The sequence below is a fragment of the Xiphophorus maculatus genome, chromosome 6, assembly GCF_002775205.1.
Source record: "Xiphophorus maculatus strain JP 163 A chromosome 6, X_maculatus-5.0-male, whole genome shotgun sequence".
NCBI classification, from domain to species: domain Eukaryota; kingdom Metazoa; phylum Chordata; class Actinopteri; order Cyprinodontiformes; family Poeciliidae; genus Xiphophorus; species Xiphophorus maculatus.
Window position 1 is genome coordinate 5,114,867 of NC_036448.1, and position 17,520 is coordinate 5,132,386.

The 17,520-nt window shown below is 40.4% G+C and overlaps 2 protein-coding genes across 8 annotated transcripts in view; one reads left to right on the top strand and one right to left on the bottom strand.

Moving 5' to 3' along the window:
- LOC102232259 (leucine-rich repeat-containing protein 52-like) overlaps positions 1-2,551 on the top strand; it is a 26,040-nt gene extending 23,489 nt beyond the window's left edge. The window contains exon 4 of one of the 3 annotated variants that reach the window (XR_002752871.1): positions 2,403-2,489. Coding sequence is in view for 1 of the 3 variants with exons in the window: in XM_023335094.1 (XP_023190862.1) it covers positions 2,403-2,455 (53 nt within the window). In the remaining 2 variants the exon portion in view is untranslated. Of the gene's footprint in view, positions 1-2,402 lie in introns of all 3 variants that reach the window. The other 2 variants (XR_002752872.1, XM_023335094.1) reach the window with 2 other exon arrangements.
- Positions 348-17,470, bottom strand: LOC102232653 (protein zyg-11 homolog). Of its 5 annotated transcripts, none has more exons than XM_023335072.1 (14): positions 17,430-17,470; positions 11,521-11,686; positions 10,385-11,187; positions 9,471-9,611; positions 7,357-7,533; positions 6,235-6,299; positions 4,941-5,040; positions 4,705-4,755; positions 3,653-3,814; positions 3,484-3,531; positions 2,539-2,739; positions 2,409-2,461; positions 900-997; positions 348-768 (listed from the first exon to the last, which is right to left on the bottom strand). In XM_023335072.1, the coding sequence occupies exons 1-14, from the start codon at positions 17,460-17,462 to the stop codon at positions 587-589; spliced, it is 2,280 nt and encodes a 759-aa protein (XP_023190840.1). In that variant the 5' UTR covers positions 17,463-17,470; the 3' UTR covers positions 348-586. The 5 variants fall into 5 exon arrangements, with proteins under 5 accessions (XP_023190840.1, XP_023190842.1, XP_023190843.1 ...); XM_023335074.1 differs by lacking the exon at positions 17,430-17,470 and adding an exon at positions 13,203-13,877; XM_023335075.1 differs by lacking the exon at positions 17,430-17,470 and having other exon boundaries at positions 11,521-11,560; positions 11,642-11,992.
- Positions 17,471-17,520: the final 50 nt, after the last annotated feature.

Here is a 17,520-nt window from a genome sequence, read left to right on the forward strand (position 1 = left end):
GAGTGACAGAATGATGCTATGAAGATGTTTGCGTTCGACTCAAACCTTTGCCTGACAAGAAAGTTTCCTGCAAGACAAAAAGCTACATTAAAGTGGTTTAGGCATGTAAGGCCAACTAACATAAAAAAAAAGAATTTAAGACATTTTAAGGCCTTAATTTCAGATACACAACTTTGAGACTTTAAAAGACTTTTTACGAAGGCGCCCTGCTTTCCATCAACTCCGGTCATCCAGAAAAATAACCCCCACTGCATGACGCTGCCACCACTTTGTCTAACAGTTTGCTCTGGACACTGAGGTTCTTGCCTCTTTTCCATAAAGGCTGGCATAAAACACACAGACGCCACAACTTTGAGATTTTTATTTTGAACAATCTTTGAAAGACATGTTTGATTTGACTGGTTTTCCATACTCGCGTCCCAATTCACACTGCTCTATCACACCGAATCCCAATTAAATACAAGACGCAGTATTTAACAAGTAGTCATTACGTATCCACACACCGTTCTGAACAACTGTATTTATTGATTTTGTGTCGTCATGGCGACCACAGATCCGTCTAAAAAAGCTTTTTAAAGCACTTTTGTTAGGACTTCCCAGGCTCCGTCTGGCTGTTCGCCACCTCACAGGGAGTCTGCTGTTCCTGTACCATCAGCACGATGCTTTGGGAAACCCTTTTAACGTCGCTGTGTGTGTCGGGATGTGTGTCCAGTGCTTTCAGAAGCTCCGTCAGGCCCTCCTTAGTTAGCATGTGGATGTAATACGAAGCTGCACCGTTTGAAAAAGACAAATAATTTTCAGAGAAGAGCGCCTGAAAATACTCGACACCATTCAAGATTTAGGTGCCAAAAACGTTCACTGGCCTCATCTTTAGGTGTCTCCTGACGTCGTTTTCTTACCGTTTTGTCTGCAAACGAGATGTATCGCCCACACCGCCCACAGCTGGACCCCTGAGGGCTGGCAAGTCTGAAGCAGAGAGCAAAATGGACGGAAGGACCTGAAACCAGAAAGACAATCACCACGATTTGATGCGACACTTTATACTCCCGGCTTCTTCGTTTGCACCAGATGTTCACTTTCTGTGTTTCTAACATTAAATTATTCAGAAATTGGACTCGAAAAGGTTTTCAGCTCCAGGTGCTGGCGGCAACACTCTGGCTGCACTCACCAGTAGAAACTCGGTAACAATAAACGCACGTTCGTGTTTCAAGAGAGATGCATTTTTTTTTGACGCACAGCATAAAGTGCGAAGCGTTGCATAAGAGCGGTGGAGTCCACAGGATGAAAAAAATGAGCTGAGGGCATTTCATAAAGGCCTATGCAAGATGAAAAGTGCTTTGCAAAAGGATTCATAACCTTTGACCGTTTTCCTTTGTCATATTACACCCACAACCTTCAAAGTGTTTTAATGGGATTTTATGCAACAGACAGAAGAATAGTAGGACGTAAATTTGAATTGAAATGAAAACGATCCATGGGCTTCACAGTTTTTACAACTAAAACTCCATGAAAAGCTAACATGCAGCCATCAATGTGTTTCAGTGGCCTAGTTGAAGTCCAGTCCTAAATCCTGAGCAAAAATTAAAGTTGAATGATGTTTTCCACCCAATCTGACTAAGTGTAGATTATTTTGCAAAGAGCAAAAGAGTTGAAAATGTGTCTCTAGATTTATAAACCTTGTACAGAAATGCCACAAAGGAGATAAAGATGCAGTGTGCAACTTTTCTAAAAATATATTTGTTTTCATAGTTGTTGAAACTATGAAAACTGTCGTGACAGTATGGAATGAGAAAGTTGAGCTTCTCTGCCTTCTCCCAGTTCTAACTAACCAGCGCTGTCAATCACAATCTCATGTGGCGCTGCTCATCCCCTCTCTCCCCCCTCTTGCGCTCTGCTACGTTGCAGCTAGCATAGCCTGTTGTCAATGATCAGTCTAGATAGGCTGGCCACCAATGACGACGGATCAACCGTAAGTTGTTTCTCTACCATTGGCACATAAAGCAGCGTGTACATGAGGTTGACTGACAGTGCTAAGCCCCTCCTCCTGGCTCTGATTGGTTGCTTTTGGTCGGGAGCGGTGCATTTCTTCAGGCAATAGTAGCTCAGGGAGGAGGTAAAAAATATTGATTTAAAAAAAAAAAATCACAGATGATCTGTCTCATACTCCACTGTCACAATATGGTGACAGTCTTAACAAATATGTGAAAAGGATAATCTGTTACATAGTGCTACTTTAAGTGGCTGTAAGTTAAATCAGATGAGATGAGGATGTTTTAATGTGACAAATACCAAAATGTTCAAGAGGAATTCTTCTGCAGGGGGAAGTGGATGTTACTTAAAACGTTACAGTTTACACATAGGAGCCAATACTAACAAAACCTCCTCTCGGCTCTGTCCTACAGCCTCACCTGTAAGACACCATCTCCTGCTCCAGATGAGGCCATGTTGTTATTGATTCATGCTGCAGGGAGACAAAAAGAGACGCTGAAAGAAACCGTCTTGATGAACAGACCTATCTTCTGTGACCGGGACACACACCAGCTGCTCCAGAACGGTGCGCCGGAGCGCGTGGTCCAGCGTCCAGGCCTCTGCTCTGGAGGCCAGCTGCGCCAGAATCCCTCCTGCAAAGTAGCGCACCCCCACCACCATCTGGGAGTCCTGCAGGAGGCTGAGGATGTGCTCCAACAGGTCTTCATCCATCAGGTCAGACTGGAGCTCCTCCACCTCTGCTATGTTGTTCTTAACAGAACACAAGGACTGTATACTTTTGTTTTTATAAAAATCGAATTGCACTACAGATGGAATTACAAGAACTGTAACAGAGTGTTTGTTCATTTCAAATGATGTGATACGGGGGTGTACAAAGCGAGGCCCAGGGGCCATTTGTGGCCCTTGAAGTGATTGTGGGAGTCCCACGACTACAGTTTAAGAACGATGGAAAGTTTGGCTTCACAGGTGGTAGATGCAGGCAATAATTAACAGAATGAGATTTAGTTTTGAATTTGGGCAAAATTGATCTGCTATTGGTCATTTAGCAATTTAAACTAGTGGTGGGACTTGATTAAACATTTTAATCAAGTTAATTGCAGGGTCCATAAATGAATGAATCAATAAAGTCAGCAAAACTTTTAATTCAAAAACCCCTTTTGTGGCTAAATTATTGAATGAATAGACATAAGAAGCTCAAACACAAAGATATTGTTTTGAATATGTTATTTAGGTTCTTCAGTCATCAGTAAAGTGCAATTATACCCATTCAGCTTTCGTGTGTTTCAGGGATTCATGAAACTTAAGAAAAATAAATAAACTTTTAGAAATGTGGATGCTAATATTAGCAATGGGGACATGTGTGCTACTGCTACATGTTTAGCATTGAGATGATATTTTAGCAAAACTTGAACATAACGATAGTCTTTTTCAGCGTCCCAACAGTGTGCTTACATTTTAATCGTGGTTTCTATCATTCATACTCTCTATACCCACCAAAAGGCCAAGAACTTTCTGTTGAATAGTAGTTTCGCTGTAGTAGGACTGCAATGCAAAACAAACAAAAGAGAAAAAAAACATGCACAAGAAAGGTGAAAGTCACTGTTTTTAAAACTGCGTTTCCAAATGAATGGGTTTATCAGTGAGTTATTTTGTGCTCCTTGACCTCCAGAACCTCCTTGTAGAGCTCCAGGCCCTGACACTCGATGAAGTTGCGGGCGGCCGTGGGCGTCTCGTCGGTCAGGTTCCACAGCGCGCTCAGGGCAAACTTCAGAGTGGGGTCTACCACGCCCAGCATGGCTTTCTGCTGCACGACAGTCAGCAGCTGCTGTGAGACAGACAGCAAGGAGAGACGATGAATCAGAGCGAGGTTTCAGAGAGGAGAGGATGAAACGAATGCGTCTGTGTATACACATTCTATGTGTATATATATATTTTTCAACCAAATTGTGGCAACGGGAAGAGAAATGGATGCTAGGGGAGTTTCAGAAAACTGGCGGAATGATAAATTTTTTTTTTTAAATAATTTTTTAAAATCAAAATCTAATCTGTTTGTCACGCGTTATTTTAAAATATAAGGTAAAAGAATTCATTCAAATGTTATTTGCCATGCTCATCTTTCTGATTGGCTGCCAGTGCAATTCATTAAGCTGCTGGCTCCTCAAGCTAGCGTAGCATAGAAAACCAAAAATAATTATTGAAAAGATAATTATTTTGCTGCTTTATGTATTTTGCAGTACTGCCTGTGTGTCCCTGCTCAGAAGCTAAAGCTGGTTGGGAGCGAGGCCATGACATGGAAAAGTTAACCTAGGGGCTAATGTTTAAGCCTGTTTAGCTTAGCGTATAATAAGTCTATTTTTAGTGCCGCTATGCTAACTCCACTCAACTTAAAGTGAAAATTATCGAACAATTACACAGTACAAATTACCAACAACTGTTTATTTACCCCCTTTTCTCTTTTATGAAGAGTTTTCTTGTGTGTGCAACAGTTTGAGGCTGTTTTGTCTTATTATTATTTCACATCATCGACCTGCTGATGTTCTAGAGATGAGAATTAGCCAGTTGGCTGGTTTTCGCATGAATTTAAATGTAAATGCTAATTAGAATGTAATGTCCCATTTAAAAAAAAAATAAAACAAAACAAATTGAAACAATCAACAAAGAAAATATTCTACTTTTGTCGTTGGCTTGTGGCATTAATTTGAAATGGCAACAAACCTTCATAAATGACATGTCGTTGCTGAGCAGTGCTGTCTCCTCTATGGAAATCTGCACATGAAAGCAAAACATGAGCTATGGTTGATTTTTTTCTTTCGTTTTAAAAGTTCTACTAAATGTCAAACTTGATTTTTTTTTTTTTTTTTTAAAGTTCCTTTAATCAGCCATAAAACTGTCGGTGTTTTTCTGGATTTAACCGGAGCTCTAAATCAGGCAAAGCTCAGAGAGGGAACAACCTTCGCCACAAGGACAGAAATGACGGCCACCGCAATCCTCTGCAGGGTCGGCTCCTCGTGGTTGCTCAGCCATTTGATCACCAACATGGCCGCTAAATACCTGAGTTGTGAACAAAGCATGGATCAAAGATTCATTACCACCAAAATGCAAAGCAGTTACACAGAAAGTCAACTTCAGGAAAACATACAAATCACAGCACAGTGGAAAGGTATTTATTTTCCTCATTACTTGTTTTTTTTTTTTTTTTTTACACATATTAGATAAAACTATTTTTTTCCCCCAGATAAAGATATCACAATTGGATGCAACATGTGTTTTTAAAATATGATTTAATTTTTTAAGGGTAAAAATGTATCTAAACCAACTTGGCCTTATCTGAAAAATAAATACCAACTAAATTGAATAAGTTATTGTCCCACCCAAATGTTTGCAGCAATCAGCCCACTCTTAAGCAACATTAGAGAATAAAATTCGTACATCAAGTCATGCTACAGCATCACAATCAGATTTATGTCAAGTCTTTGACTAGACCACTGTAAAAGTTGGAATAAAGCTGTACTTTTTTCTCTATTTTTTCCCTCAGTGCCTTTGAACTTAAGATCATAAATTGATGACTTTTTTTTTTTTTTTGCAGGATCTTCTGGAAGCGAACGAGTGTAGTAGACCCCCAAATGAAGGATTTGTAAATAACCCTAACCTGGGGTTATTTACAAACAGATAATTTATTTTTTTTTCAAATACATTATCGATCCTAAGAGTAAATCAAATGTTGCCATATCTCATATCGTCCAAGTATTTTCAAACAGTCATTGGGGATGATGATGATGATGATGATGCTTTGGGCAGGAAGGCTCTCTGGTAGCAGTCAGTGTTGCATCGAATCTGAAAACTGCAAGACAGCTGAAACACTGACTTCCTTTAAATTTTGACCTAAAACCCACCTGTTTAGAATTGTATTTGAAACGTAATCAATTACCAATTTCATAATGGCACTTGACTTAATGTAATGTTTTGATTGTTGAGTCTATGTTGCAGCACTTTGTGATTTTGTGTTTGTAATGATGTAAAGCACCTTGACATGCCTTGCTGCTGAAATGTGCTATACAAATAAAATTTGATTGATTGATTGATCACCAGCTGCATTTTGTCTGACATAAAAAAATTGATTGATGATCTGAAACGTTTAAGGTTGGGAAAAAAAAAAAAAAAAACTATCTTAAAAACAGAATAAAAGTGCAACTTTTCCATGGTGCTCACAGTTAAATTAGCGTTTGGTTGGGTTAGTAAACTAACCTGTCAAAAGGAACATTCTGCAGCAGGTAATCGTTGCAGAGCGCCATCAGACAGTTGCTCTGCACCTGGAAAAATGGAAGGATGAAACATAAAGTATGAAAATTCAGTCCAAAATAGAGCGGCCTAAAGTCATAACAACAACAAAACACGAAAGCAGCACCACTTCAGCATATTTTTACTTAAATAAAAGTGAAAAGTTGACAACAAAGCAAGTATTTGGTACAAATGGTTTTTTTTGTTTTTAAAAATGACATCATGAGACTGTGAGGATTTGGTTTACTTAGGTTCAGTTTTGTCTCCGTGATGTCCGTCAGCTGTCCCTCGTTTGCCATGATTACCTTCCTTGTGTGTTTAATCCCACCTGTGTTCCCTGCTCCTTGTTGGGTCCTTGTCATTTGTTGAACGTCAGTTGTCTTTGTCTCAAGTCATATCGCCAGAGCTACCAGCGTTTGAGTTCTTCGCCTTTATGCTCACCTGTGCCGCCTGGATAACCGGCTGCTACCAGAATCAGAGCTGTTGCCGCTGCTCACCCGTGCTGCCTGGATTTCTCTGTGTTCTTCGTTATCGCCACTAAAAGAATCATTTACTCCTACAAACCTGGGTCCACCTCACCGTCTCAAAACTCTCAACTCATGACACAGACGAACCAAATTATGAAGTTATGTGGAGATTTCGAAATTTTTTTTTTTTAGAATCAAAATGTAAACGACTCACATAGATGACATAATTACAAAATAACAAAATCCGGAGAAACAATTTTCTTTTTTCCAAATCAGTTTCTTTCGATATAAAGGCCGTGAAACCTTAAGAGAAACTGCATGTGTGTGTCTGGTGAATTTCTGGTTACGGCACGTTTGTTCTTCATTTAGTGAAGTTACTCGCAGTGGGTAGAGTATCCAGAAATTTTACTTGAGTAGCAGCAGCAACACTTCATAATAAAATTACTCAAGAAAAAGCATATATATTAAATATATATATATATATATATATATAAAAGCTTTGTAAAAAATATTCCTAGAATTAAATTTTTTCCCAAAAAGTTACTCAAGTAACTAAAGCAAGTTACTACCCAACTCTGCGTAAAGTAAACCACGTCGGTAAGATCTTAGTGTTTGACTCCACCTGCTGGATGTTAGGGAAGGTCTCCATGGCGTGCAGCAGCTGGGTTACCGTGGCGCTCATCAGCCTGACAGGCATAACCTCTGCCAGGTCCCGGGTGGTCAGGTTGAACACACACGCCGTGGCCAACAGGTGGACATGCGGGGACTCTGGGTGGCTCTGCATGGCCTCCACCACCAACTGAAGGGAAATAAATAAATAAAAAGGCATCCTTGACGACAGATTGCCATCTCTGCTGCTGCTATTGCTGGAAAACTGTCTGGAACAACCGGAGGCCAGGAATTAGCGTGCAACCTTCCAGAAGCAAAGAGCCGCTCACCGGGCCAGCTGTAGCAGCTGGACTATACCACTTATCCCAGCGCCTCCTCTCTGGAGTCACTCCTAAGCACAGTAATTAGAACATCGGGGTCCCTCAGCGTTGAGCATATGTTCGGACTGAGATGGCTTCCAGAAGTGTTGGAAAATGAAAAAAAAAAACAAAAACAAAAAAACGTGTCATTTTGATGCTTTTCCACCAAAAAACTGACTCAACTTTCGGTTGTGGAATGTCGCGTTTTTCCACATTTCAGCTGTAATGCCGCGTGTTAAAAGCTGCTTCTTCTGCACAAAAACAACAAAAAAATCTTCAGAGATTCCAAAGTGAAATGAAATGCTGTGCAAGTCCAACCCAAAGCACATGACCTCGTCTCTCTATTCTCAACAACAAGCAGGGGGTGCTAACTCCACATCGACTGCACATTGGACGAAAACTGACTGTAAACTGACGGATACGTTTGATTTTTGGCCTTGTGCTTGTGTAAAGCTGAATTTGGGAATCAAGTCTGACCAAAGACACAACCGTTGTGCTCTACGCTCCTGACTGCAAGCATATGGGCAACTTACCCCAGTGTGTCTATTATTATGAATTCAAACCCCAGCAGAATTGGTGAAGTACTGCGAATCATGACTGATTTAATCCGATATGAACCAACATGAAAAGAACATAAACATTTTATCATATTTTCTCGCTACAGGTGGCAGGTATAGAGGATTTTAACGTCACGCCTCTAGAAGAACTCGGCTTTATTCAGACATTTTATTCATCCTGCTTGTCTGAAGTCTTCTGCTCTCTCGTTGTAGTTTCGACACATTATATGCAAATGCATTGTTGCTGTTAGGTTGCATATTTCTGAAGCTTCACCTATTCCACACAGAATTAATAGAAGGTCAAGAACTGCGTTGTCATCTCATTAGACATTCATTTCTCAATTCTCAATTTTTGGCCTGCCAAACGTGGAAATGTGGTCTGTGATCCGTTTGAAGATCTTGGAAGGTTGCTACTCCTTTGGGCAGCACAAAAAAAACAAAAACATTTGAGCTTTTTTTAATCTGAACTAATGAAATGTTAATGGAAATTAAGGGATAGTTTAGAATTTTGAGGTTCTTTCAAAAGTCATAACCAGTTAGTAGAATCGATTTAGCATTATCCTTATGTAATCAGAGACGCATCTTCTGTTACACACCAATGTGAAATAATATAATTTGAGGTCAAAACCTAAAATAATGTACATGATAAATGTTATAAATGAAACTAATAAGATTTTTTAATACATGCAGATAACTAGCTAGCCTCATCACTACACCTACGGAAATAATTGCTGTTTTCTATGTAAATACCCGTCATCTGCAGATTCGGTTGGATTGGAGACAAAAGTTGCAAAAACTGAGATCTAGGATTTTAGGTAGACCAGAGTTCGCTTTTTTTTGGTCCGCATCAGAGTTTGATTGTGCATTCTCAACCTCCCCAAAACCAACCAAACTGATGTCAAATGAAGTCCAACAAAGTAAAGTTGGGCACCTAACGCCTCTCAGACAAGGAGTTAGCTATGGCCTTCAGAATTAAATAATCTAGATTTATACTAACTGGAAGTGATTAAAGAGCAGGAAGACACTTGGTCATAGCCTTTGATCGGATCCTACCTTTGAAAATGTTTGATCTATCCCATTGGCTTTGCATTTTCCCTGAAAAACGCCCGTAGATGACTTTTGTAGATAACCATCTCATATTGAATAAAATGTAATAAAACACTGTTGAAATTAAGAATAAAACAGTAAGTGAAGTAACAAGGCTGCCGAACCTTCAGCATGTCTGGCTGCGGTTTGTCAGTGTCGGTAGTCAGATGGTAGAGATGGATGAGGGCCTCTTTTACGAAACACTCCCTCTCTCTGTACCTTCGGAGTGCCTCCCAGAGCTGCTTCTCATTAGCTTCTCCAGTTACCTGAGCACACACAGCAGATCGGCAGAGAGTCCGCAAACACAATGGTCATATTCAGAGAGTATACAGAGCCTCGGGTCCAAAATAAACCAGAAGCTTATGCATGAATCAACCTTCTCCTAACGGGACCTTTGGGTTTTTTGGATTGCTCTAAAACAGAGGTTTTTCAAAGTGTGACCGAGAAGAAATCAGAAATGAAAAAACACATCTGTGCCTGCCTGAGGAGAAGCTGAGCCTCGAAGGCGGAGCTAGGTCCACCCAGGCGTTTTGCACAGCTGAATGGTTGCCATGGGAGATTAAAGAATTTCTCAAGCATACATGAAAGAATCAAAGTAACACCCCAATTATGGTTTTGACTAGGGAATAACATTATAACATGACGTAAAACTCAAAAAACATCATTTTAAATAATACTGTCCCTTTAAATTTATTACAGACCGTAATAAGTTTAAAGGGACTTATACGATTTGGAAGGTGCAATGTGATGCACCTTCCAAATCGTCCAGCTTGAGTGAAAGGTAGTGCCCAGTTATATGCATCAACAATAAACCTAGCTTTACTTTAGTCTATGGACTTTTATACCTAAAGTGCTTAGCTTTAGGTACTAAAGTTCTATCCATTATGTCTCTGGCATAGGCTTATTGAAGTTGGCTAAATGTTTCCAATTACTTGTCCCCATGTATTTCTTTCCCCCATGTCATGGTGGACAGAACGCCCCACACTTTGAAAAGCCCTGCTCTAAAACCGAATGCTTGATACCAGAAACAGCTGCTTACTTTTAGGTTTTCGTGTGAAGATAGAACAGGAGAGGAACTAAGTCCAGTGGCAAGCAGACCGAGAAAGACGAGGCCGCTCCTGGACTCCACAAAGCCTCTGAGCGCCGAGTCATTGATCGTTTTCCTTCCTGAAATATCTAAAGAGAGAAGCGACGGGAGAATCTGAGGACCCGCTTCCAGAAGCTGCCTCACTGTCTCGTCTCCGTCGACCCTACTTTCGCTGTCGTCATTGGCAAAGTGGTTGTTCGAGAAGTCCAGATGCCTAAGAGCATGAAGTTGGGCGAAGATAAAAAGCAACCTGACAGGAGACGTGTCAAGTCGGTACAGCCGGTGGGCAATGAGGGATCTCAGTGTGTTTTTACATTTAAGGAGCGCATTCAATTCAGACACAGAGCTACAGGAGATATCCAAAGTCTCCAGCCGGGGGAGAGAACAAATATCCTCAAGGATATCATCCGTTAGATCTGTGTTGACGAGGTGGAGCGTCTTGAGGCCCTCCAGGGAGCTAAAGCCAACGCACACTCCACCGTCCTTTTCCGGAGATCCCAGGTTCAGACTCAAGCCATTGAGGGCCAACATCTGCAGACTAGCCCTGCAGTCTGGGTTGGAGGCCAGGCCCAAGATGACATCAGCCCCCGTTAGACCCCCGGGGACCCAGGAGGCGTCTAGCTCCAGGAGCCTGTGAGGGCAGAGGGCCAGGCGGAAAGCCTTAGCGGACACCTTACAGTAGCGGATGGAGGCGCTGCGCAGGCGGAGCTTCTCGCTGTTTCGGAAAATCCCAACAGTTACGTCATTCAGCATTCCTGGAGGAGAGAGGAGCAAAAAGGGAGACATTGTAGGAAAAAGAAACCTCAGTTTAGTCTTCCGTAATGTTTGTGCAGTGAACATTTCCAACAATTTCAGCCTGGAATTCCTCGACCTGCTGGTGGGCAAAAAACCACAAGAATCATCTGATTAGCTTTTTTTTTTTAACAAGGCTAATTCTTCCGCATGGGATGAAGATTCAACCTCAGGTCAATTCCTGAACTAATGATTGCCTTTCCTAAATTTACGAAGAAACTGATCTGCCTTGGCAGCTGCTTTCCTCATTTCCTGGACTTGATGGGGTTAGTTAGTTTTAAAGCTCCCCTTCATACCTTTGGTTGCCATCATTTGCAGCAGTTGGTCAGCCAGTTCCTGTGGAAACAGTGGGGCCCAGATGAGGCTCATTGAACCGTCTGCTCCCTTCCTGCACAAAGCATCTAATCTGCTGCACACCTGAGCCAAGCAGAGGTCACACAGCGTCTGGGGGCCCTCGCCATCCTGCAGCACACATCGAAAAGTAATCAGATGATGCATCCTGCTGGATAAACAATGAAATCATGTGAAAAGTCCAAGAAGTAAAATAAGATTCTGCTGTCAACTCTGTCTTGTTATGTACGTTGATGGTGTGTGAGACCTGTTTAGCGTACCTCCTGTCTTGTATAGTATGTGTATAACAGGATGAAAATTCACGCCGTTTACTTAAAGTGAGGAAAATCACTCAGTTTAGAGTAAACAAATAGTTCAAGAGGGGCCACAAAAATACAAAAGAAATGGTTTGTTGTCAACTTGGACTGTGAATAGTAGAGTGGCTGTCAAAGTGTGCCTGTTTAAGATCATACCACACCACCTCGACTGGCTATTAGTCCAGACTTTGAATTTAACTGAATCAAAGAAGAAGTGGGGAAGTCAGGGGTACGGTTGTTTTTTGTTTTTTTCAAGATGTCAAAAGAGTATTAAAATACCTCAGATACATATAATATTGGTCGATATCGGTTATCAGCCATAACAACGACGTTAATATTAGATATCAATATCATCTCAAATTTTCATATCGGTGCATCCCTATCCTGGCTGATACGCTCTCGACATTTCTGTACCAAAGAAATCCTAAACATAACCCAAATCGCTAATCAAAAACGCTCAGAGGTTATTATGTTGATCAGACATCAATATTCTTCTTAAACTTCTCGACTTCACTAAACGAACCTGTGGACACCGTAAACAAACTGCCTCTGAATTTGAGACAAATTTCTTCCCACCAAAAGTGAAGAATTGTGGATGAATTTTTAGCACTCAATCTTGACACCCTTGCAGCAACAAATATGTTAAATGGAGTATCACCTAGGTCGCTATCTATCTATCTACATCCATCCATCCATCCATCCATCCATCCATCCATCCATCCATCCATCCATCCATCCATCCATCCATCCATCCATCCATCCATCCATCCATCCATCCATCCATCCATCCATCCATCTATCTATCTATCTATCTATCTATCTATCTATCTATCTATCTATCTATCTATCTATCTATCTATCTATCTATCTATCTATCTATCTATCTATCTATCTATCTATCTATCTATCTATCTATCTATCTATCTATCTATCTATCTATCTATCTATCTATCTATCTATCGTGCATTGAGGCTGTATTTGCTGTAATTTGAGGGTACAAACTGACCTCGTTTGAACTGTCTGTAGGTGGACAGAGTTTTATATGAAACACGAATTAACCAGCCTACAAATCAACCGTGACAGTCTCCCCCTCCCCCGGGTTTCCCGCTTGGGGCTCAGTGACAGAGGATCTCTAAACGCTGCAGGAGGCTAATTTTATCCGCAGCAGAACAAGCAAAGCCCGTCTGAAGCACCTAATCTCCGGCAAAGTGGACCGAGGCAAGTGGTCCTACCGCTTGCACGCTACATGACACGGCGCTTGTTACCTTGACAACGAGCACACACATTAAACCGTCGGCAGCATTTCTCACGACTAAGGCTGTCAAACTCACCATTCTCGGAAAGAAAAAAAAAGTAAAGTCGTCAGAAAAATGTGAACAACTGACAAACAACAAAAGCTTTTTTGAAACAATTATGGTTGTACGTATGCTGCAACTTGCTGACGAGAGAGGTAAAATAAAAGTATAAGTGATAAAAAATCCTCCCTCTGTTTTGATTTAAGTCGCGGCCGTTGTTTACGGAGTGTCCGCTGTCACTTTAATTGCATCCGATTGGCCAGCCTGATAAACGTCATCCAGCTGCCTGTTTGAAGTCACCGCTTCATGACGAAACTACAGCACGAGCCACCGCGGTCCGTCTCCATTTAAAGAGACAGACATCATAGGCTTTACAACACATACAGTTAAAAAATAAAATAAAATAAAAAGACGAAAAATGGGAGAAACAAGAACACCACTTCCTGTAAAACAATAGTACCCAACGTTCTTTAATATCTGTCCGTAATTACGTGTTTTTTGTTTGCTTGTTTTTAGAAGTGAAACTTTTTTTCCCCTGTTAATTTTTTCACAAACGAAGGTTTTACAAATCACGAGCACATGTCCTGCCAGTTTTAAATGTCACTGCCTTGCTGAGTTAACTGGTCCAACTTTATCCATTCAGCATGCCAAAGTTCTGCACAGACCTGCTAATGAACCATCCATCATGCGTTCAGGTGTGCTGCTCAACGAATTGTGTGTTTAAAGTACTAAAACAGTGGTTCTCAAACTTTTTTTCAGTGATGTACCCCCTTAAAAATATATTTTTAGTCAAGTACCCCCTGACACGGGCAAAACATTTTTGGAATTAAAAAGAAGTACAGTGCTGTAAAATCACTGTCTGATTTATTAAAGCCAAACAACTTATATCAGTGAACCTGACAAATACATCCATATTGCAAACATTGCATGGTTAAACAAAAAAGAAAAACAGAAGACGGTGACCACCAGGAAGGTATAAAACCAGTCAAACCGTTTTATTTTAAAGGATATTGAAACTAAATACTGAATATAAAATTCAGTGCATGAACACACATTTATATTTTATCGAACTTTTCACAAAATAATTTTTCCCAAGACTTATTATGAGGAGCCTACTGATTTTTTAAAGATATTTTGAAAAGCTTCACGTACCCCCTTCAGTACCTCCACGTACCCCCAGGGGTACGCGTACCCCCATTTGAGAACCACTGTACTAAAACATACAGGATACCAGACCTTGAAGGCTGAATTTAGACACTACTCTTCATGTAATTTGTCTACTGTGAATTAGACCAGGTCTAGCTGGTTCATATAGATTGATTTACACACTCTTATTTCTTCTTCGTTAATGCCAAAGGAGTACAACAAATATGAGTGAATAAAGGCTAAAACTGCATTTAAATTAACATTTGTACTATGTAGATAATTTTCAGATTGGACCAGTTCATACATTCGACCAATTATTTTAGACAAAACATTTTTAAAAAAAAACCTAAAACAAATGTGAAAATTCCCTTTGTTCACAAACGGAAAGATGTGTACTTGAATTCCTCCTTTGACAGATGATTTTCTTTCTCTTATTCTGCTTGATGCACCCCCTAAATCCTGCCACCCTGGTCAGGGTGCCATATTACCCACAGAATCAGACTCTATTTGTAAATCCTTTTGGAAACCATAATTTTCCTTTAACTTAACAGTAATTTACATACAGGGTTGACTTACATTCCACGCATCTATTCATGAAATTACAAGACATCAGAAAATCAAACTACGCAGAGTATCAGGCAGCAAATACATGCGAGATTGGGTTGATCTTATTACTAGCCAGTGATCCACGGCAGTTTATAAAGGTGACTAATAGTTACATATGTGGGAACTACAGTTTCATCAGCTTAAAAAGTTGACTTTATAATACAAGTTCAGTCTTTTTAAAGGGAAATTATTTTAGAGCCTAACATTCTCTCATGCATGTTTGAGAAATCCTTTAATCTCCCGTGGCAACAATTCAGCTGTGCAAAACATCTGGGTGAGCCTATAGCACCGCCTTCTTCCTCTGAGTTGCAGTTCCAAGCTCATGAGCTTCTGCTGCACAGAGCACATCCTCCCTCCTAATTCCCCCACTCGGCTCCTTCAGACTAGCCATCCGTAACTAGCAAACACCTTGTGGAACTGCATATCTGCTGAGCTCGTTAGAGGAGCTACTTCTCAGAGCAACGCTGGTGAAAACGTTGTTAAACAGTTAATGGAGCCATGTTGTGACGACTTCCTGAAGGCGGAGTTTCAACAAGAGTAGGAGAGAGACGGAGGCCCAATTTCAAGGCGTTAAATCAGGGAGTAAAATTTCTTTTAGGCCAAATTTGATATATAAAACATTCGTATAATAACCGAAGGTGACGTAGTTACTTGGTTATGGTATTTAATAGCACTGTGCATGTACTTGGGGAAATACACAATACTGCCCCTTTAATGTCTATCGTCGACATTTAGGTAGTAAAGTACTTTAACCACAAGGAGGAGCTCACTGAAAAAGATTTCTTTTCTCTTTCAGTCCGACACTTGAGTTCTTATTGTGAAAAGCAATTTTTTTTCTTCTTCAGACAATTAATAAATTGTTTACGATTTCCAAAGAAAGGACAAGTCACTACTTAGGAATGATAATAAATGTAAACAGAACAGAAGAGCCAGAATAATTTTGTTCATTAGTGCTTTAAATAAATGCACTCCTCTCTCTCTGAATGATGCGCTGCCACAATGCTGATCAGAACCACCGTTCTTCTCCCACATGCTGGATTGGAAAATGTCCCCCACGCAGAGAATCCCCCCCGCATCTTCAAAGCCTGAGCCTTCCTCCTCCATCCGCAGCATTTAGCTGAAGGGTTATGTTTTTTTTTTGTTTTGTTTTGTTTTGTTTTTGTTCCTCCAGCACGCATATTGTCTCCATAACCAAACAAACACAGCTGCCAACAGTTCTTGGACTGCTGCGAGAGACACAGACATCCTTCATAATCCGCGAACACAAGAGAAACGTTCCGACATCCAAAATACACGCAAACACGCACACCCACCCCGTCCCTCCCAACAGTATGCCGGAGCTACTGGATGCCCGGAATGAAGCCGGAATTAGATTAGAGCTGATAGGAAACAGATTTGTAAGGGAGGAGAGAGAAAGACGACTGAGAGAGAGAGAGAGAGAGAGAGTCACATGAATGAAGCTGACAGGTGAGTGTGTGTATGTCTGTGAAAGTGTGTGTATGTCTGTGAAAGACGGAAACGGAGCATTATCCTCCGCAAGTCACAGAGACATGTTACAGTGAAAACACTCCGACACCAAGGTCCGAATAGTTTGGGTTTTTCCCCCCCCCCATTATTTTAGTTTTACTGTGTAGTGAATTTTTGTTTGTCTAATTCAGTTTACTTTTAAAGTGTTTTTGCTAGTTTTTATTAGTTAAATATTGTTAATTTTTAGTTTCGTTTTTATTACTTATTTTAGTAGTTTTAGTTTTTACATGCTTTGGCTCATTTCCAGGTGCAGAAATCGATAAGGTCAAAATATTGTATTGTGGTTATGTATACGTCAATTGGGTCATGATTGAAAATATTTTCAGAAAATATTTTCAATTTGAACAACCAACTGACCACCAAGAGGCGCGTGGAGTGACGTAATTTCACGACAGTTGACGTCAAATTACGTTTTAACGCAAAACTGTTTGTGTTAAAGAAAAACAAACAAAAAAAACCCTATATCACATCAGTCCGAAAAGGCTAATAAATAGATTCACGAACACAAAACAAAGTATTATTATATCAATAATTTCATTATGTTTTAGTCAGTTTAATGAATGCATGTTGTAGTTCCAGTTATTGTTTTTAATCACAGTTTTTATTTATTTGTTAGTTTCTGTGAAGAAAATGCAAAACGTTTCATTTTGATATCGTCTGAGGAACCAAAGCAACTTCTTCCACCTGTTTCCAGTATCTGTTTTGAGGTAGTTGTGAGCAACTCCAATACAAAATGAAATAAAATTTCAAGAGTGTATCTGAAACTATGGTGACAATACGGATATCGACATGGTGTTAATATTATCGATATTTTGGATCGATATGCCCACGTCTACTGGATGGAATTTGACAAAAGGAGCATCATGTGACTGGAAACACTGTAAACAACCATGATCCGATTGCTAAAAGGAACAGAAACACACTAACGTAAAGTCTGTGTGTGTGTGTGTGTCTTTGCTGCTCACTTCCCCAAGTTGGATTCACCTCTCTTTCATTTGCTGTGAAAACATCCATCATCCCCTCTTAAACTTCACATGACATCAGAAGAGGAAGAGGGGGAGGGCCGAGACGGCTG